We start from the raw sequence: 21,979 nt of genomic DNA, 5'->3' as shown, positions 1-21,979 counted from the left end.
CTTCAATTTTTATGAGGAGTTGACATTTTGGTCGAGCCGAGATGGAACTGAAGCTGCAACCTCAGACGTAGTTTCTTTTCATCCGTTTCGGTCCGCTCCGAAGCGCATCCTCTGTCTTTCCAACGCATTATGATAAATCATTTTGGGCTTAGTCTCATGCTTTTTGCTAGTCGTCATTTGTTTTTACCTTAACGTCAGTTATGTGTGTGTTCCGCTGGAAAAAATATTTCGTTTCTTTGAATCCCAACCTCAATTAACCTCGTTGTGAAATAAATTCCCTTGTCATCCCATATGCTCACATTAGATTCTAATATACTACGAGTATATGATGTTTAAGAGTTAGAAGTAAACTTCTCCATAAAAAAATTTATTTATTGATATCCTAAATAAAATCGTGGCACCCGTTCAGAAAGGAATATTAAGCATTTATCAATATAAGCCTGCAAAAAGTAATACTCCATCAATAAACTAACTACTATGGCACTTAAGTAAGCAGAAAGTCATATCACTTGTGCGATCCTGTTGTCAAAGTCATTCAATATTCTTCCCAGATGTACCTGAAGTACGAATATGCAACAATAATTATGTATATTAGCAGAACTGCAAGCGAAAAGGTTTTGTTTATCAGAACTAGTAAAAATTGGAAAGACAACTTACACAGAGGCAGTACATAGAATACAAATTTGTTATATTCCATGCCATGCATTAAGGCCAGTATTATATAAAAAAGCTCCACCGTATTCACGACAAATTGCATGACCAGAAATACTATAATCAGTTCCTTTTTTTCCTAAGGGCATTGATTAATAAGTAAGAAATGCAGGGTTTCAATAATACTAAATACCCACGATCAAAGCACCTAACAGCAATGCTAGGGCACTGCCCGCTCCTATTAGGAAAGCGCTTCCCAGAATAATCGCACCACTGGTATCGGCCACTCCTGTGGACGAAAAGTCAACTTACAAATTCTACTCCAATTCCCAAGCATACCACTGTTTTTCAGCTCATACATGTTTTTGGTCACAAAACCGTAGTATGCGAGCAACCACAGAGCAGATACGATGCACCCCACCCGGAGGCTACAGCAATAGCAGCAACTGTAGACTCGCATATTGAAATCGAAATCACAGTAACAGCAAATACTTTACGTTCATCGCTATGATTGCTTCACAAATTGCTAGGCAGTAAATTGAGTTTGATATTTTTTAAACAATTACGCCACAATTGTTATTGTTTTTTATTAACGAAATATATTCCAGAGTGTGCTTGAAATTTCCAAGATCTAAAATAAGACAGAATTAAATATTAATTTCTCAGTTCAGAAACCGATCCAGAGTCTTATCGTCCAATAAGTCTCCTGTCTTCCTTATCTAAGGTATGGGAGAGGCTTGTTGCCAACCGGATTGGTGAAACCCTAAGAAACTGCGAAATCTTACCATCAGTTTGGCTTCCGAGTGGGACATGGAACCGTGGAACAGGTTCACAGACTGGCGCTGCACATCCTGCAGGCCTTTGACAAGCTTGAGTACTGCAATGCAGTATTTATTGATATGCAGCAAGCGTTTGATAGGGTCTGGCATGACGGTCTTCTGTGCAAGATTACAAAACTTCTATCCACGCCCTATTATGGTCTCCTAAGATCACACTTGGATGGAAGGCAGTTTAAGGTCTGTGTCAGGGGCACCTACTCAATCCCCTGCCATATGAGGGCTGGTGTTCCGCAAGGCAGCGTGCTTGGCCCACTGCTCTACTCGCTATATACTGCTGATCTACCTAAATCCAATGAAGAACATATGGAGGACCCCTCGAAGGCTTTAATTGCAACATATGCGGACGACATTGCGGTTCTTTATAACTCGAAAAATTACCGAGAAGCAGCAGATGGACTGCAGAGCTATCTCAATACACTGGCAGCTTGGTCACTAGATGGATTTTAAAGGTCCATCCCATGAAAACCTCTAACCCCTGCTTCACGCTGAAAATGCTAATTCCCTGCACGCCTCCTATTCAGCTTGAGGGAGTAACCCTAGAACAGCCAGCGCAAGCTGAATACCTTGGCATTACCCTAGACAAGCGTCTCACTTTGCGGCCACATCTGAAAGCTACGGTAAAAAAAATGTGGCCAAAGAATGCAACAGTTGCGATGGCTACTAAATAGAAGGAGCACTTTGCCACTTAGCTAAAAGAGCTGTCTATGCCCACTGCATAGCTGCATAGATATGGTTGTACGGTATTCAAATTTGGGGGATCACCGCAAAATCTAATTATAGGCGCATCCAGGTCCTGCAAAACCGTGCATTGCAGCAAATTGCCAACTGCCCCTGGTACGTGCGCGGCTCGACCCTTCACCGAGACCTAAACCTGTTCACCGTGGAGGAGCAGATTGGAAAAAATACAAGTAGATACAGTGACAGGCTTCTGAGTCACCGCAGTTTTCTTGCAAGAGGACTCCTTCCTGCTAGACCTTTGCGAAGACTGAAACGATTAGGTTTCTTCAAAACATTTAGATAAACATAAGTCACCATTAACTTATTAATCCTCGCGCGGAAGTGCTCGAGGTTGGGCTATTTTATATTTGTAAAAATGTATTGTTAAGGTGCTAATCTGAATGCACGGCTTCCATGCTTTGATTAAACAAAAAAAAAAGTTCTGTCCATAACAACATGAACCTATATTTCCCAAATCCTGAACAATTGATTATGCATTGTATAATCCTTTTTGGGTCCTATGCCTTATTCATAATGAATATTTCCATCTGCTCGCAACGGAACTGTCTCTTTTTTTGATTTTCTCTCCGCTCTCCCCGCTATAGAATTTTGCCAGTCCGTCCATATTTCAAAAGCTGTATTAACCAAACTTTGCACACATAATTTATATATTATCTACTTTTGTTTCAAATTTCATCTAAGGCGGTTAATTCCAAGAAAAGTTATTAGCGAAACAATTTCACTCCGGTACTACGCCCACAAACTGCAGCATCAAGTTCGCTCTTCTTCTTCTTTTTGCTTCTGCTAGGGGCGCATATAACTCAGTGACAGAACTTTGTCTGGGTAAAGGGTATTCCAGTGTCTGGCTTGCTCGACTGTAGCGTTTTTCTCTTGTTTATTTATTTATTTGTAGTTGTATATATTGTGTTTGTAATTTAAATAATTTAATTAATTTATAGTTGCCTTTCTCCAATAAGTTTTGTTTCGAAAAAAAATTTTGCCTGTAACTAAATTGAAATAAATTAGGCTGAATCATAGCTGGCCGAATGGCAAGATAAACTCCCCCATCGTATCGGAGGTGTTAATTAGATATAAGAGCTTATAAGGCTTAATTATAAAGTTTGCATTGTGTTAACTTTTGCGTAATTTAGCATAATTATATATACATATAAATGTACATTTAATAAATTATCACAATAATTCTTTCCTTAAATAAAAGAAAAAATTTGCCACATACGTGTAGATAAATGCTAGTTTGTCTCGTGAGTAGGAAAAGCTGCACATCAAATTTAGCCATTCTACCTCCTATAATTTCAACGATCCTCGGGTTCATAGGCAGACGAGCTATCAAATACATACATATATACCTTTCAATAAAACTTAACCTTGCGGCACAGAGCAAAATTACAATTACATATATGTATATATATAATATAAATACTTAATATATACATATATTATATTCGCGCAGAAGTAGTTAAATGGAGCGCCGAGGTTACGCTGATCTTCCTCCCACAACTGATCATTGAATTGGCGAATATTTGAACAGGGTTTTACAACCCAACCAGTAAGACAGCGGCCGACTCGCTAATGTGACACTAAGTCGCTGTAAGAAAATCCGATTATGACACCAATGCACACATACACAAACACACACACACACACGCTTCTAAATTAACTTCAATTTTGTGATCACAAGACAGCCCCAAAAATAAAACTAAATACCTTTAAGACTGATTGAAAAGCGGAGGCAACAACAGCAACACAAAGCAATGCGATGCATTTGGTCTGAAACCGAAAACTAGACAACCGTTCAGCTTAAATGCCCACGAACGACTCGATACGGGAAAAGAAAACGAAAAACAAAAACAAATCAAATTTCAAATACGTACGCGCATAATGCATGAAATGATGAAGGCTTTGAATGGAAACAGTCATATTACCGTGGCTGTCTTCGATAATGTCGTCACATATGACAGTTTTTCAACTGGGCCTCGACTTTGGGTTCTCGTCAGGTGTCTAATTCGAATGTCAATGCCGCTTGTAAGCCCCCAGAACTGAAATGCGCATATGTTTCGAAGTTATTAAATAATGACCCATTGCCCACGTCAGAAACGAAATAAAATACTTATGGTTCAGCTCAATCTTGTATAATTTCTTCGAGAGCACACACACGAAACAAGTCTTCGTTCATCGATTGAAGAGCAGACCATGCAGCCTCGATTGCAACTGAGGCAGAGGCTTACTTTCGATCAGGTTCGATTTGTCCGTCTGTCTGAAAGTATATGGACTGGAATATCCAAACTGGCTGTACAGATTCTTGGAGGCCCGGGAATGTACTACTAGTTTCTACTTGTTCTGATAGACTTAGACACAAATAGGTGCACATACAAGTACATGCCACCTCGATATTAATCATCATCATGTAATATTAGAAATGTAACTATTTGTTTGTTTATGGGAGTGGGTTAGGGTATTTAAGAGTTGGGTCTGCTTAACCCTAGCATTCCATTCTTGTGTGATCAATTAAGGCAATTTGGCGCATGCACTTCGGCTTTCTCGGTTTCTCCAGGTTAAAAAATACGTGTATATGCCACAATAAGTTTAAGATGCAACCTTCAATTATGCTATATTTTATAAAAGCACTTAAAAATCGATTGCCCTCTGGCACTACATATGGCTGGCAGCTCTTCTGTGGGGCCGTCATATTCTTGGGGTACACATAACAATAAAATAAAGTGCAGTTAACACATGACTTGGCGCAAATAGTGTCACATTTTGATAAATTACACTCGTTTGTCAAACAACACTATGAAGACAATGTGTCGCCAGTACAAAATGAAGTACACCGGATGTGTGCGTGTGTAGCCGTGTGTGTGTGTGCAAAATTATCCGTTAAATTGCTCCAGCCAAAATATCTTGTCAAGCCACTCAGCCGGGCGGGATGCGGAGGTGGTCTGAATGTATTCAAGGGCATACGCCCCAGACAGAGTCTGAGTCTCAGCCAAAGTCTCTCAGTCACCAGTTGACGGATTGCTTGAACCGTACGCGCCCGGAACAGCTTTATTATGTCTTAATTCGTGCTCTGAGCGATTTTAGCATGGATGGCGACAACCATGAAGCACATGCCGGGGCTGAGGCCGAGTTGGAGGCTGACGCTGCCACATTCCTATAGTGGTAGTACAGTGGGTCACCTTTTGACGGGGCGTGTTGTGTTGAACACGCGGAATTGGAAATTTAATTTAATTTTTTTGGGAAAAAATTAATTTCTTTATAATGCGTGGGGTTCGTACATTCTCAATGCTCCCGACCGCATCAGCATGCGCCTCTGCCTTAACTCTGTCTGTTGCCGTTGCCATTGTGGCAACTGCGCCCAGAAATTTATGAAACCACTAGCTGGCTCGCCAGCCTTCTGTCTCGTAGCTCTTCATTAGGTGGTCTCGTTGCTGGCGTACTGTGGGCGCAGTAATCCTTTTGCCAAAACTGTATTTACCGCTAGAACTTGAACGTGCCTTTCCTGACGCTGTCTCCCCTCCGCTGGACCGCATGCCAATCACCGCGGCCACAGCCCGAGATCATCATCAGCCAGTAGGTGTAACCATAAAGTTCGCGCTTGCATGCCGAAGTGAAAGAACGAGTTTGGCTGGCAAGGCTGGTCTGGTGAGACCGACCGGACCAAGACGCAGCAATAACAATTACAAACACTTAACACAGTAACAGCAACAACAGCAAAAACAACAACAACAGCTATGGCAACAGCCGCTTAAGGCTCAAAACGAAACTGTTGACGACCCAACTGACTCAGACTGGAGCGTGGCGTTGCCATGTAGGCGTGTAGGCCAAGCGGCCACAGGCAGGAACTGCCTCTTCTTCTTCTTCTTCTCATCTTTAAGATCTTTGCGTCTCCTACCAGTGAGTAAGTATATGGGCCAGAGCTGGGACGGACCTAAAAGTGGCACAAACTAATGCAGTAAGCACCGACCAGCACAAAGACTCAAAAGAAAGACAGACCATTTGATAGTCAATAAATTAAAACATTAGCTAGTCAGGCGGCAGGCGACAGACGACAGACGACAGGCATTGTCATTAGTTGCGTCACACGCGGCGTATCCGCAATGGCAGAGCAACCACCAAGACGTGTTAAAAATAAACAGTTGTAAAATTGAGCTTAACTAATCCAACATCATGATAAATTATGACTTAAATCGGCTTTTGTTAAATTTCAACTCATCATCAAGCAAGCAGCGAAGGAAAATAGCTAAATGGAAAACACAGAGGTGTCAGCACAGGTTAAATAGTGAAATAACAAAGAGACTGGGGCTTAGGGTGGGGTGGGGACGGGACGGAACGGGACTGGAATGGAATGGACCGGACCGGATCGGACGAAGGACGGGGGCGTGAAGCAAAGAAGTAGCAAGAAGCATAGAAAATTACGTGTGCATATTTAAGAAAAGGTGTCACCAACACACAAACAGAAGACTAAATGGATAAAAATGTTGCTGTTGTGCGGACTACTTGTAGGAGTGAAGAATTTTGTATGCAAAAGCGCTTAACGGCTGGATGGTGTGGCGTCGGGGTGCGGGTGCTCCCTTCTTTTCAGTCGCACATGTGAAACATGATATGGAAAAAGCTATGGTGCAGTTGCTTGACAATGACTCTAAGCTCAGCTGTACACTGAACGAAATTGGGCGACAAGTGCTTGGAGAGCCTGAATATTATGAATAACCCGATATAGGCATTCTTTTCGTAATACTAATTCAAAGCAGCCACATCCAATACTGCCTTTATTTAAAAAATTAAATGCATTACATATGTATATTTGTGATCAACATGATGTCACTTGCCTGTTTACTGAATAGAGCTGAACTAAACAAAGTAATCAAACAAATTAATAGTATTTCCATTTCAGCTTCTCAGAATTTTAAAAATATTTCTGTCAGTGATTTGTTTTGCAACGAGAGACAACGCCTCTACTTAAGTCCACAAATGATGCATTTCCTATGCAATAGAGCCAACTAGACATCATTTAGACTTTTCTCCTTGCCAAGCAAAATCTCTTTCTTTCCACCAATAGAAACATATACATTTTTACGTGCATACGAGTATATAGAAAGGTAAAAGCTGAAGAACAGCAGCACTGCGTCCCGGACCATTGTCTGCTGAATTAAGTGCAAACATTAGCAGCCGCAGCAGCTGATGATGATGAAGATGACACTGGATGGCTGGCATTGCTGATAATACCCCATAGACTTCACACCTAACAGAAAAGCGCAGCACATAGAACGTGATAAAGCTTTTTTCTTGCCTTTGCTGCTTCGGTTGCTGCTTCTGTGCCTGTGTCTGTGTCTGTATCTGTGTCTGTATCTCTATCTCTGTCTGTGTGCAAATGATTATCAATCATTTTGGGATTAAAATTCCTTGTGGTGTTGTCACTCATTAGTTGTTGTTGTTGTTGCTGCTGCTGCTGCTGCTGATGCTCTATGCTTGGCTGGGGCTGGGCTGGGCTGGGGCTGGGGCTGGGTGTGTTGCTGAACTCACATCTACGTGTATAGTATGTTCGGGTGTATGCAGCACGCTGCGCCCGAGATATATCACGTTGTTTTCGATTTTGTTGTCGTCATCAATAAACTTGGTGGTATTTAGCATAAAAAGTCTTTCACTGCAGCGGCCCTGAAGGTGCACACAACAAGTGTGCCTCGGTATGTGTATTGGCGCGGGCATTGCTGTGCGAGTGACATATCTTTGGGCTCCAGGGGCCAAAGCTGAATGCAACAAACAGGGTTAAAGTGTCGCTGTTCCTGCTGCTACTATAGTTGCTATAGCTGGCTGACAATATATTCTTGGTGCTCGCTTGGTGATCTGTTTGCGTTTGCTTTTGTTTTGTTTTCCGAACGATTCTCACGTTTGTTCCCCTGACAAGTGGATTTAGCCGAATTGATGTATGAGTTTACAGATACATAGACAGTTTGACTTTGTATACCCTTCACTGAAAAGTGTAAGGGCTTACAGCATGCTATAGGTAAATACTTGTGTAACATCGGCATGATGGGACGAATCCCAATCGGGATGTCCGTCTATCAGCCTGTATGTTCGAGCCACTACTTCATGCATATTCAATTGGTTTTTAGAAATATATTGTAGACATATATTTAGATAATTACTTGTACAGACTAGTACATATTAAAGTAAAAATTGCTTTCTAATTAAGAGTTGGATGGTACGGACACAATGCGGTATTCATATAGGTCGTTGCATAAAACAATATAGGAGCAATGTTTTTTGTGGGCCACAGTGAAGGGTATTTAGCTTTGGCACAGAACATTACTTCCCAGCTCGCTTTAGTTATAGTTGTTGACTTGGGTTCACGTTTATCATGGTCTGCTCCCTTCTACGGTGTACCGATCGGCTGCACATATTTAAAATTGAGTGATGCTGGTAATAGCCGGCAATTAATATTGTGTGGAGCACACTTTAGTGTTTGAGATGCCAGGCAACGGTAACAGAATAAGGTTGGTTTATTGTTGTTTGCAATAGAGTGAAGCTCTATTTAAATCAGGTCGTACTGGCAAAAATGTTTGTGGAATGAAAGAAGTTAAGCAATACTTCAAATGAATTCAGGAACTCTACAATTTCCAACTTTCGCATTAACTTTTAACCATCTATGAAGAATATTTGGAAGCTGATCAAATGGTTTTAGAATCTAAGGCGCTTGTTATATATTTCGAACATCGTGGGTACATTTATCCGGTTAAACAGCTCCATACTGTTTGGCAATTTAATGTAAGTATTATTCGTGCTCACGTGTCACAACACACATCCGCTATATCCGTGAGAAACAACTCTGATTTTGTCACTAGTCCTCAACATGTAAATACGTTTTACGACTCTTCTAGTGAAGCGTAAAGCGGGCAGGTACAAGCGCTCTAGTTGACATTGCCCGCAGAGATGGTTATCTCAATATTTAGGTTGGCAACGAGGGAAAAAAATAGAACGACCACGCACTTGAAAATAAATCGAGAGATGCGAACGCAAGTTTAACCCTAAAAGCCCCCGCCGCGACACATTTAGGCCCTGTTCGTATGTACAGCAACAACGTTTTTGGATTCTTATGGCTTCAGAGTTTGTTATGTAAGAGGAAAATGGCGCGGAACACAAGCCTTCGAAAACTTCACAACACACACGTGAGCGATCTAAGCGAAATGATAATTGTTTGTGTAGTATGAAGTGTGAATTATAAATGAAAATGGTACCCGATGTACTGGGAACATGTTTTATGCTCGTTTGTCTCAGCTGCAGCTTTTTATGTGGACTACGTGCTGAGCCTTTGTGTGTATTGAATGTGTGTGTGTGTGTGTCTGTTTGGAAAATCAAGCTTTGCATATGCCAATAAATGATTTTAATTACGTTAGTTCACAGTGTCGGTCTATCAAAAGATGCGCAGCGTAGAACAAAGCCTTCGAACATGCCGCCCAGTCTATTGTTGCCTCAACAGATAGATATTCAAACATCATTGAAACGCACAAACAACCTTTTATGGGGGTTTTGCCACCGTTTGGACCGCTTTGTAGAGAAGGAAATGCGCACTCATAAAAAGTGGCGTCGGTCACATAAAATAAACTGAACCGGGCCGGGCCGAGCCGAGCCGAGCCGGCCAAAGTAGTGGTGGAAAGAACAGAAACCTACCGTCTACCAACAAACGAAAAAAAGCAAAACTATGTTTAAATATTGCTCGCTTAGTTGAATTCCATATAATTCGTGGCCGATACCGAGAGCAGCGACCGGCAGAGCATCGTAAAAAGTGCGAACTGTAAATCATGACAGTTTTTACAACCCGTCGTACTGCACTTTTCCCTTTTCCATTTTTTGGCCAGTTTTATGTACTCGTTCATGTGTTCACAAGTTTCTGTGTGTGGCACAGTGATGACTTCAACTTTTTACCTGTTGACTATTACTTATATTAGTTTTTGGGCCAGAAATGACGCGCAGCCCGTCATGCTTGTGGCTTTCGCTACGGAAATGTAGTTTTATAAGTATAGCCCAGACAAAGAATTTGTATTTATTAGCTGGTGGTTCGCAACTACTTCGAAGAAATTAAAGTCTCTCGAATTAGAAAACATATAATTAGGTCGTACAAATCGCAGATAAAACCCAAACACCCTATGAATTCAACTGTTACTGGTAATAAAAACTCATCTACTGCAGACGACGAAAACTAAACTCGCTGTATTAATATCAATAAGTCCCCGGACTGGAAAGTCGGTTGGCACCCCATACAAATATTTGCTGTTCAATTACAGCCTAGTACCCATGACAATTTTGCTAAGCAAGGCATTGCAATTGATTAGATACGTTTTAGGGTAGCAAAACATATTGATTAGGAAGCTATCAGAGCGGCTAAGTGCTTTGGTAACACAATGTTACGGGTACACTACAATGCAATCCAGTTGAAGCTGGCCAATCGCCGCATTGGGTACGGATATGACACCATCCAGGTATAACCTATCTTTCATGATTCGTAAGTTAACGCTGACAACAAGCCTTAGATCAGAATCTCAAAGTAATCCTGACATTTGACTCAGAGCTGCTGTTACCACTTCTTAATGTGCAGGGGATGGAGAGCGCAACCACAACAATCCCTTCAGCTGCATCGAAGATATCTTTGAAGAGCACGTTGCCCCTACTCCTGAGCCACGCAGTGGCCAATGAACAACCAGTGGCGGTGCTGGAGATCTTTGGAAATAATGAGAAGAGTTCACATCGTGGCTATCCTGTCGCAGTGTTAAAAATTTTCAACAACGATGTCGTAGGCAATTATTTAAACAGTCTGCGACCCAAAGCTGTTGTGGGTCCTAGAAGCGGAGCAGTACCGCTTACCCTAGACATGCAAGGAATGCGCCTGCAGCTGCGTCCATCTGGTAGCGGTGCGGGTGGAGGAAGCCTCCTGCACTGACCTTAAGGGTTAATGGATCAGCACCAACAAAAACAACGATTTATATGTACAAGAATGTTTATCTGAAAAGCTTCATGATGCATTTTATGTTAAGTTGTAGCCCTAATTTTAGAAACAGAATGTTCTATTATGATTCTTGAGCTACCAATATTTTTGGGTATCTGTATTGCATGCTATAGCCAAGATTTGCTTTCCAAGAAATAAAACAACAACGTCATAATGTGTATTGTAAATATCCACTGGCAACTACTATTATTGCTTCGCCAAAAGAAAGACGAGATCGAATTAATCGCGTACGAAGAGGCTGAACTGCGGGGGCGGCCACACTTCTAGACTAGAATTTGACGAACGGCCGCCCTACCGCTGCAGCTGCATTTACAGATCAGCCGCTGCAATGAGAGCGAGAGCGTTGCCAAATTACAATGTTAATTGGAGCAAGAGAGCGCCGCCCAAGCAGCCGAATAACATGATGTTATGTTACAGAGGTTTTATGCAAACGGCAAACAATAATACAAGTATGTTATGAGTTTACGATACAAGTTTAAAGCAAATGTTAATTCAATGACCGAACAATGACTTTTCAAACAATTATTGTTTATAGCCTAACTATTGTAATAAGTAGTTAATGGAATCAATAGTTGGATAGTATATTATTTAGAGCAGGCGAGCCTGATCGCAAACCATTTTAGAAATGCTGGAATGAGGAAAGTGTTACCTTTGCTTACGAGTGAGAAATGCAGAGGTGTGCCTGAGTCACGGGTGCAACAGTTTTGTGCGCTCACAATACCTGAAATGACCCGTTATGCATTCTCGTATATACATACATACAAGTATGTACATACGCAGTAAAGTGCGCTGCTGTCTTTGTTCATCTGCGGCCGCTTTAAAGCAAAGTATGACAAAGTAGGCAACATTAACGCGTTGTACGCTCCTAACCGGAGTGACAGCCGCAGTGGAATCAAAAGACATGTAGAAAGCACGAAAAAATTATGACAATTTCATTCGAAGAGCTACTTTGTCAATGTCAAAATGAAGAACGAGTCAAGCCCCGTCGCCTGGGTTTTGTCTTCTGGCCCTTTGTTTGGACCGACATGCCGCGTCTTGTTGGACAGCACGTTCGGTGTAAGATCTTTTGTGCTTTTTCGAGACGTAGTGCAAAACCCTAGTCCGCTCAAATGGCCAAAAGCCATTGAAGCCTACTCTACGTGCTGGCAATCTCTAATTGCTCGCTTCTGGGAATGGCTACGAGTAAGTTGTAATAGTTGTAGCTGGAGCATCGTAAAACATAAAACACACTGAAATTTACATGCTACATGAGAGCGGCCCAAACTTAGTCCGTAATGTCTGATACAGTTCCCAATGACCCTCTCCCATTATACGCTTCATGTAATTAATAGGACTTTCGATGTCTTTTTTAAGCCCTCGCAGATGCAATGATCGACAAAACGAAAGTAAACAAAAGCAAATAAAATTGAAGCATACACTTACACATTGCTCCTAAGGCGACCAGAAATACGTAAACTTGTACGAGTATAAGCGACAATGAGGTGCGAGTCCCGAGCCACTAAACAAAGCAAAGTTGTCCATTTGTTTTGTTGCCGTCTGGTTACTTTTGGAAATTGGTAACGGCTTAAGACGCTCTATAGCGCAGCACCACTGCTAACCACACATTTGCAGTCATGTGACTATCAAACTGTCAAAATTATGACATTTGAAGTTATACTCAACAAAAAAGGAAGGCGAGATCTGACAAAAACCAAGTCAAAGCCGAGCCGTTGTACTGCGAGTGTCAAAAATCAAGCGCAGTGTTTGGCTAAAAATTTGAATTAAGTCCAAAATCCAAAACTGTGCATGTACTCTTACTCGCACAGATGATGTCAGTTTGTGTACAAAAACAACAACTCTTGTTGAGCCAACAATATAAACAATCACCAGTGGAACCGCAATTTGGTTGATTTCCGAATTATGCTGCTTTGGAGTCAGAGGCGGCATCGCAATCGGACTTGAAGTTGAAACACGCGTCCAATAACTTTCGAATCGAGAGCATATTTCATTTTATTATTATATACATATGTATGCCGGGTATATAGATTATTCATTGACATTTCTTTATGTACAGTTCAAGAATGTATTGAAAAGTGAAAAAAGCACATGCGGCATGATTTTTGCTTGTAGGCAAAATAACCCAAGGCCCGATGAAAGAGAACGAAAATAAATTTGAGAACAGGTTTATGTGGCGTCAAAACATTTTGAATACCCTTTAGTATGTCTACTGTTGTTGGTGTGTAAGTTTGTAACATCCAGAAGGAAAAATGGTATACATCGGTACATACAATATATGATCAGCTAACGCGACCGCTCTAAATTTGTATACAAACAATATGACAAAAAGAGATGTTGTATGGACAATTTTTTGGAATATATATGTTGTCATACTTGATGCCTTGCACCATCGGGGCGTTGCGAAAGTTGACCACGATTTATATACTTTCGCGGCGCATGACCATGGAGGAATCAGTTTTTGGTCTAAGGTGCCGTGGGAGATACGTAGCTTTCACTTCAATGACAATAACTGCTTTGATATTTCAAGAAATTACTTTATTAAGTCGCAGCATATTTTAGAAATAAATTAATGGCAGAAATTCCAAAATTAAACAAGAGCTAAATTCCATCGCCTGATGTCGTTTCTAATCCATTTTAGAACGGCGGGTACTAATACATTTATTTGCAGAGCAGTCGTGAAATATTTGAGGGAAATTTTCCTTTCATTCCATTTACTGAACTGAGGGGAAAAATAATTAACATCTTTTCATTTACGTTTAAAAGAAACTAAACGAAATGAGGAGTTTTTATTGTATTGTATAATTTTATTAGGTTCCTTCTCCTTATTAGTTCTTACAGGCTTCGCTTTAAAGTAACGTATTTTATTGTCGACTTAGTCTGGTTTCGGCGCTGATGTAGCCACTTTTGAAATGTGATATTATTCGGTTTTCAAGCATTGCGCGTGCTTTTTGTCTCCTTTGAAAATCGATGCGAAAAAGCTGTTAACTAGGCACAAGCACTTCACTTTCAGCGTCTTTCTGCCGCGTTAGCTAGTCGGCCATATCGCTTACTGCTGACGGCGCACTTTTGGGAGAAAGGTGCCTCGAATTGGTTTTTTGTGAGAAGCTTATTGAATTGATTTATTTGTTGTACGAAATTTGCATATAAGTGCAAAATAATTGATTAGAAAGTGGGTGCGTAGTGAGAATCGGCAAGCTATATAACGTATTTGACTTTGCCATACTTTCGCTGATGACAGTGGCTGATTCCCAGAGGCTGCAAATGTTGAAGCTTTTCCTCCGCGGTCATTAAAAATGTGCCTATTTCCCAAGAATCTCGGCATACATAGCACTCAGCAAATTGTTTTTGAAGTGCAGCCGGCCCAAGGCGAAATGAAAATTATAAATGAAACAAAAAGCGGAAAAGGCCGCCGCCTGGGCCGCCAAACAGCCAGACAACCAGACAGCCAAACCAGCAATCGTACAGCTGTCAAGCACTCGAAATAATTTTCGTAGAAATGTTTCAAAAAGCAAACTTTTTCACTTTATGCCATGCAAAGTTCTTTTGTTGAAGGCCAGGAAAATGTGTGGCCCACGAGTAGGCCAGTTTTCGACACTTCGAAGTGTGAACGACACCGGTGTGCGGGGCTCAGGCTGGGGCTATGGACGCATTGGCCCCGACTGCGGCTGCGGCTGTCAGCCAGCCAGTCTGGGACATGCGCAAGTCTCAGCCTCAACTAGTTGTTGCAGACAGCAACAATTTGTTTTCCCACTTACACTTTGACCTTTTTCAACCGACTCTGGGCATAATTTGGGCAACAGTATGCTGGGCAGGGCAGAGAGGAAGCGTAAACCTTGTCACTCGGTTTTCTTTTGAAAAGCGTCAGCGATGGGTTTGGTAAAATGTTGAAGTGGTTTGTCAGCAATATTTCAAACAAAGCGTCGGCGACTGCAACATTTTTGTGACTTCAGAGAAGAAATAAAGGAAAACTTGTACGAGTACGGAGTTATTAAACATAGTCCCCAACTCCTCTTTTCAGCCAGGTTTGCTTTACTTCTTTTTGAATACGAGTAATAGGAACGATAGCAACGTCGCCACATAGGAACGATATTTGTATATTTTATCATTTCCAAAGCAATAGAAACTAAGGTACATAATTGAGTTAAATAATTGTTATACTCTGTGCATAAAATATTCAATAGTATACCAGGTTTGCGGTGAAGGTGCAAAATGTTACAGGCAGAAGGAGGCGTGGCAGACCCCACAAAGTATATAGTATATTCTTGATCAGAATGAAAAGACGAGTCGATCTCGTTGGTCTGTCTGTCTGTCCGTCTGTCCGTATGAACACCTGGATCTCAGAGACTATAAGAGCTAGAGACACAAAATTTTGCACCAAAATACCTTATTTGTGTACGCTGTGCAAGTTTCTTTTACATTTTGTTGCATGCCCCACTTCCCCTCTATTGGAGATTTTCGACAACGCCATTCATATAATCATCTCCAAATTTATTATTATTTCAAAGTATTTCAAAGTCGGAACCCCCGACTTTAGCCTCTCCATTTGTTTTACCAACAGATACTGGCCTACGTTTAAGTATTCTATACATTAAGCTAACTGGCGAAGTTTCTAAGGGGGAAGTATTCAAGGCTGGTCGACTTAGCTTAAAAAAAATGCATTTTCATTTCCAATACAGGCCCATTCTATTACAATAATAAAAAAAATACACTTAAATTATAATACTTACACGCAGATTAAAATATTTTTACCATCGAGAAACTTTTCTGCCATTATTAAAAATATTTCCATTTTGCACTATTTTTGAGAGTATAGATCAATATCAAAAGTTATTTAATACATTTAATTGGCACATAGTTATCACTTTGTGATATTTAAGTCACACAACTGCTGAACCCGGCTTGGGGACTCTAATAATTCTTGCTTATGTATTCTATTATGTATGTATTAAAATTTAATATGGAATAAAGTAAATTTTATTATTTGTTATTTGAAAGGGTGCATATTACAATATAACATGGTTAAGATACACTTTGTTTTGAATATTATTTATATTTTAATAAGTAATTAAACATGTTCATAATTAAATTGACGTTGATAGTATTTGATTTATTGGAACATTGAATTGAAAAAGTATTCATTTGTCCTATGCAATCTTTTTCAGTGTATGTTTAGTTGATGTTAGCTGTGGTGATGCAACTGCAATAAATGAACAGGAAAAAGTTCGGTATTTGATTTTACAAAGAGCCTTCTTGCTTCTGCTATTTGCAGCCGTTGCATTACTTCAAGGCCTTCGCCTGTCCCCTTTCATAGGTTCCTTTGCTGTGCATAGCAGGAATAACCTGCGCAAATGTATTATAAACATGAACTCAACGCCATACATTTTGATGATTTCAAAATATATACATACAAGTATATACTTGCATATTTAGACACGTATGCAAAGTGGCAGTGGCTTTGGCATCTGACTCTGGGCACAGCACTGGCAACAAAGCGACTAAAAAATATATTGTCTACAACGTGCCAGCCAGCACCACTTGCTTCGTCTTTTGTGCTTGGCTTGGTCCTTTTTTTGCAGTTGCGGCTGGGGCGTCTGTGCCAAGGCAACCTACTGCTTTTCGCCGCCTTTCGCGGCGTCTCGTCATTTAAATAACAATAAAAATTGATGACAAGCCACACTGTTTGGTGCGGTGCGGGTCTGTAATCGGTATACACGTATTTGTCTCCCCACATCGGTCCCTCTCTGGCCCTAAGGAGTTTCGATATTGGCAACTTTAACTGGCAACTTGATTGTCCTTGTCAGAATAATGAAGGCATTGGTTACGTTCTTAAGTGTTTCACTTTCGCTGCAGAAGCTGTAAAATGCTTCAACATATTCATATACATTATACAAAGCTTATAGAGTATAAATTAGAGATAACAATACCCGTATATGTAGAGAGAAGTACCCACTGCTACAAATAAACAAAAATGCATTAATTTAATTAAATTAAATAATTTCATATTTTCATATAACTATACCCTCTACCCAAAGGGTGAAAGGATATACTAGTTTCATGCGCATGTATGTAACAGGCAAAAGGAGGCTTGGCAGGTCCCACAAAATATATATATTGTTGATCAGCATGGCAAGCCGAGTCGATATAGCCATATCCGTCTGTCCGTCTGTCTGTCTGTCTGTATGAACGCAAGGATCTCAGAAAGTATAAGAGCTAGAATAACCAAATTTGGTATACAGAAATTTAATTTAATGAATAAATTAATTTAATTATTTTTTTTGTGGGGTGGTACAGGGTATTTAAGAGTTGAGCCTGCTCGACTTTAGCATTCCTTTCTTGTTTTATTATATGAAGATTCCATTTACAACAGTACTAGAAACTCAGTATAAGACCACTTGCGGAAAGCAATGCAGGCATTTAATGCAAGAGGTTTTAAACAAATAATCATAGCCCATTAATATGTATTATGTATAGAATCGTCTATCTACCAGGGGATAGTACAGTGGGTAGTGCACTATCCAGTAAGTAAGTAATACTGATTGTGAGAGAACATGATGCACATATACTTGTACATACATACATACATACATATGTCTGTAGGCGGAATCAGGATAATATTGTCGACGGGCCCAAAAAGGAAGCTATTCAAGTATACCCTTCTTTGTGTGTTTCCAAAAATAATTATTTTTCCAATGGTCTTTGGTCCGACAAGCATAAGCTGGACCGGACTTTGTTATCTCTTCCTGATTAATCGACAGCCCAACACGCCATTTTAAAAACGAAAACAAATCGGGCGACAACAAAAAGAAGCCATTTATCACACTTTACACTCTAACTATTTGATCGCATGCATTTTCATTTTCAAGTATTGTTGATGTTTCTTCGATGTTGTGATTCACTATTTTATTTAAAATTCATTTCGCGCTTTCTTAGTTTCAAGTCTCTCTATTTTCGAGCCATTTACAAATGTCTAGTCATTAGCGTGCCACCGCTCGCCCTCTACCCTCCCTATCAAGCATCCACGCCTTCCACTTTCGGTGTTCATTTTAACACTTGATAACAGCCAACAGACCAACCGTCTGGCAACGGTATGCAGACCCATTTCCAATGCTAGACATTGGAAATCCACTTTTAAATTAGTGAAAGTGATTGATTTTTTCACTTAATTTTTAAGGTAGACAAAACCCAAAGTAATGCTGATAATCAACCAATCAAGGAGGTGGCGGGCGGACGCTCTTTCCCAATCTCTTGTCTGAGGTCTGACCTGGGCCGATTTATAGCGCCCCGTCTGTGTGTCTCTATTTTACCCCTGGTTTAAGCCAGATTTTCCCCAGCAAATTCACTCTTTAACACATGCATCAAAGTGCTTAAGTTGCCGTTGTTGTTGGTGCAGTTTCTGTTGTTGCTGCACTTCCGCCAAGAGGTGCGCCATTGAAGCGAAAGTGAAGTGTGAAGTGGAATTGTGGAATGAATAATTGCTACTACTATCGTTTTGTGTTTGTTTTCTTTTGTGAATACGAGTATTCTGACGCACGACTTTTGCCAACGTATTTAAAATCAACAAATGGCAAAACAAACGAAAGAGAATTATACAGGCGATTAAGCAAACAGCGAAATACTCTATACCCAAAAAACGCTGTCTGATAAGAAAAAAGAAAGAAAGAAAAGGCCAACCCGGAGTACAACTGGAGTACATTGGTTTCGCTAATTACTCTGCACCTCAAAGGTGCAATTTTATTTTAGTAATTTTTCCTCCGATCGACTTCCATTTCGAATTTAAGAATTCCATCGATCTGCGAACACTTAAGTATACCATTTGAATTTCGAATATTCACACAAAAATGTGAATTATTGTGAGAAGTTTCTTGATATGAAGACAAATAAGCTCTAGTAGTATGTGATATATGAATTATAAATTATAAAAATAATTATAAAATTATAAAAATAATTAGAGTTCTGAAAAATCAAAATTGGAAATTTAAAAAAAGAAAACAATGAAATAGAGAATAAACATTATCTGCCTATGCTCTGCAGTGAGCTCTTCCTGTTGTTGTTCCGCTCTAAACTGCAATCAAGAGTACAGATAAATAAAGTACATCAATACATTTACTATGTCCATAGGTGATCTATGTTATTTGTTTGATTCAGTTCAAATTATTTGTAATTAAAAACATTTTAAAAAAGCTACAAATATTAAATTAATTTTTGGAAGTCGGGCGATTCTCACATTATATAGTACTGCTGGTTTGTATTAAAAATCTATCATGAATTTTGAAAAACAATAAACTTTGCACAGTCTGCTTAGATTTCGATGTTCAGATAATAATTAACAATTGTTGTCGCTACTTTAATCTCGTGAACTACATAATATGCATATAAATGATGTGTACTACATATGCACGCTTTGACCGCTAAAAATTTGCATACATATTATGGCAGAGAGAGCTGCAATTGGCGGAATGGGTTACCAGGCAGGCTACCCGAAGCTCCAACAGCAGTCGCTGTACAAGTAGTAGTTGTTCGGCCCGTTTTGAATTATGCTAGGAATTTTGTTGTATATGTTTGTGCCGCTTAGAATAGAGCCAATAACATGCACTGCCAACAATATACTTTGTGTCAATTATTGTCGTGCCAGCAACAACAACAGCAGTGGCAGCAATAATAGAAACAATATACGAGTATACCATTAGATTCAGCAAAGCCAATAAAATTAAGTTTCCGAGAAATACAAATTAAAACAAATAGAATGAAAAAGGAAATTAGCCCATGCCTAGGGATTGGGAGAGTCTACATATGTATCAAGTTTGGTTCAGCTCTTTCCAAAATCTATGCATTCATCTACATATATCTACATACAAGTACATATGTATATCGACGGACGATATGTAAAGGAGAGAAAGGCCTTGCTTGTGGCGCACGCCATTGCACATTTTAATTGCCAGAGCTTATATTAATCGCCTTTATTGATTTTTCAGCAATTAGAGGGGGTGGCAAAAATAACTGTACGGGCTTTTGGATGACGCGTGTTATGTGTCCGTCAGCTCAACTAGCTGAGCTGCCAACTAGCTGACCTGACAATTACGGCAGTGAAGTTGTGTGCATCAGAGCAGAAGGGGGCGTGCACAGGTAAATGTGTTAATTCTCAGAATTGAAACAAATAATTGCGCAGCTTTAATACTAAACAGCGATCCAAATTGCCGCAAGTCGCCGATGTAGATGTCGATGCCGATCGGCTACCACTCATGTGGCCATGCAGGCAGCCACTTTACAATGTCAACCACCGAACGTGCCAGCTGCTGATTCCATTGTTAAAATGAGGCACTAAAGTGGTGCACTAACAGCAGCAACAAAGTCGAGTACCCGGCACCGCAAACTACGACTCGTGCACGCATACCATGGCCGCCAATTGCATCACACTGGCGATGTTTCAACGAGCAAGGACCCCGAACTCAAACCAAAACTCGAGTCCGAAACGAGCTACGAGTGCACTTCACTGCAGTGCGAGTGCGGCGACAAATGCAGGCGACCAGGCAAACGGCCAGGCAAACGGCCAGGCTGCTGCTGCAGTGCCGCTCAAGTGCTCCAATTCCAGTCACGCGTTTACACTGCGCTTGTTGTTACCTTCATATGGCCGCACCACCAACACCCCCAACCCACCCAACGGCCACTCCCCTCCTCTTGCTCCCTGCTGACGCAACAGAAATCATTTCAATAATTAAGAAAAATCTTTCATATGCGTAAGGCACTCGAAAGTGCAGCCGGCTGGCGAAAAACAGGGTGACCAACTACGACCATTTTGTATTCATATTTGAATATTTCAAAGAAACACCCCAATACAATACCCAACATGGCTTGTTTGGAATTCATGATTGTGCAGGAATACCTGGCACAGCTCAACGAGCTAACAGGAATCCCACAATGTGAGTTCGTTCCTGAGTCTACGACTCGGTTCCAATCACAGCGCGAACATCGTCGCATAAAGCCCGATTTTAAAACAGTCGAGCAACCCCGACAGTGAAATACCCTGCACCCAGACAAACTTCCGGCACTAAGTTTTATGCGCCCATAGCAGAAGCAAAAAGAAGAATAAGAGCGAACTTGATGCTGCACCTTGTGAGCGTAGTACTGGAATGATTTTTGTACTCTGTCCCCGCAGGGCAAAACGGGTATATTAGGTTTGTGCAAGAAGGAAGCATTTCCGTATCCATCAAGTGTATATATTCTTAATCAACATGACGAGAGAAATCGAAATCCATCCGTTTGTCCGTCCGCAAGGATCTCAAAAACTATTTAAGCTTGCAGAACCAAAGTAGGTTTCCAGTTTTTTCTACGAAGGCGATGGAGTTATATAAGCTCCCGTAATTATTAAAATTTCAAACTCAAATTTGATAGTTAGATCCAGTTAGAGATTATGTGCCCGTATATTATGTTTCATCATGATAGGTCAGTTATGATGAAATCTATAGCCATAATATCTGACCATGACCTAATTCTATACTGTACACATACACGCACATAAACACGCATAGACATTTTTGTATGCATTGTATTGACTATTTTTTATAGTGTGTACCCAAAGGGTTAAAGGCTACACTAGTTATGTGCGAATGTATGTAATATACAGAACGAGGTGTGGCTGACCCAACAAAGTACATATATTCTTGATCAGGGTGACAAGCCGAGTCGATATACATAGCCACATCCGACTGTCTGTCCGTCTGTTTGTCTGTATGAACGCAAGGATCTCAGAAAGTATAAGGCT

At 40.5% G+C, this 21,979-nt stretch overlaps 2 protein-coding genes across 3 annotated transcripts; one reads left to right on the top strand and one right to left on the bottom strand.

Annotated features, from left to right (window-relative positions):
• Nucleotides 1-351: 351 nt before the first annotated feature.
• Nucleotides 352-1,012, bottom strand: LOC115634276. The gene is made up of 4 exons (XM_030531909.1): nt 991-1,012; nt 849-940; nt 658-790; nt 352-600 (listed from the first exon to the last, which is right to left on the bottom strand). The coding sequence occupies exons 1-4, from the start codon at nt 1,010-1,012 to the stop codon at nt 536-538; spliced, it is 312 nt and encodes a 103-aa protein (XP_030387769.1). The 3' UTR covers nt 352-535.
• Nucleotides 1,013-10,630: 9,618 nt separating this feature from the next.
• LOC115634298 lies at nt 10,631-11,392 on the top strand. Of its 2 annotated transcripts, none has more exons than XM_030531950.1 (2): nt 10,631-10,722; nt 10,787-11,392. In XM_030531950.1, exons 1-2 carry the CDS (start codon nt 10,686-10,688, stop codon nt 11,155-11,157), a joined length of 408 nt encoding a protein of 135 aa, XP_030387810.1. In that variant the 5' UTR covers nt 10,631-10,685; the 3' UTR covers nt 11,158-11,392. The 2 variants fall into 2 exon arrangements, with proteins under 2 accessions (XP_030387810.1, XP_030387811.1); XM_030531951.1 differs by having other exon boundaries at nt 10,671-10,699.
• Nucleotides 11,393-21,979: the final 10,587 nt, after the last annotated feature.

Source organism: Scaptodrosophila lebanonensis, unplaced genomic scaffold (genome assembly GCF_003285725.1).
Source record: "Scaptodrosophila lebanonensis strain 11010-0011.00,11010-0021.00 unplaced genomic scaffold, SlebRS2 tig00000001-arrow-pilon, whole genome shotgun sequence".
Classification (NCBI taxonomy): Eukaryota; Metazoa; Arthropoda; class Insecta; order Diptera; family Drosophilidae; genus Scaptodrosophila; species Scaptodrosophila lebanonensis.
This window is presented reverse-complemented; position numbering and strand designations above follow the sequence as displayed.

What these genes read in the sequence shown, in the direction of transcription:
- LOC115634298 (XM_030531950.1), top strand. Translation starts at nt 10,686, where the DNA reads ATGACACCATCCAGGTATAACCTATCTTTCATGATTC. An exon ending in TAACCTATCTTTCATGATTC is followed by an intron (nt 10,723 to 10,786) that starts GTAAGTTAACGC and finishes CATTTGACTCAG; the next exon opens with AGCTGCTGTTACCACTTCTT.
- LOC115634276 (XM_030531909.1), bottom strand. Translation starts at nt 1,012, where the DNA reads ATGTATGAGCTGAAAAACAGTG. An exon ending in TGCTGTTAGGTGCTTTGATC is followed by an intron (nt 791 to 848) that starts GTGGGTATTTAG and finishes CAATGCCCTTAG; the next exon opens with GAAAAAAAGGAACTGATTAT. An exon ending in ATTCTATGTACTGCCTCTGT is followed by an intron (nt 601 to 657) that starts GTAAGTTGTCTT and finishes TTTCGCTTGCAG; the next exon opens with TTCTGCTAATATACATAATT.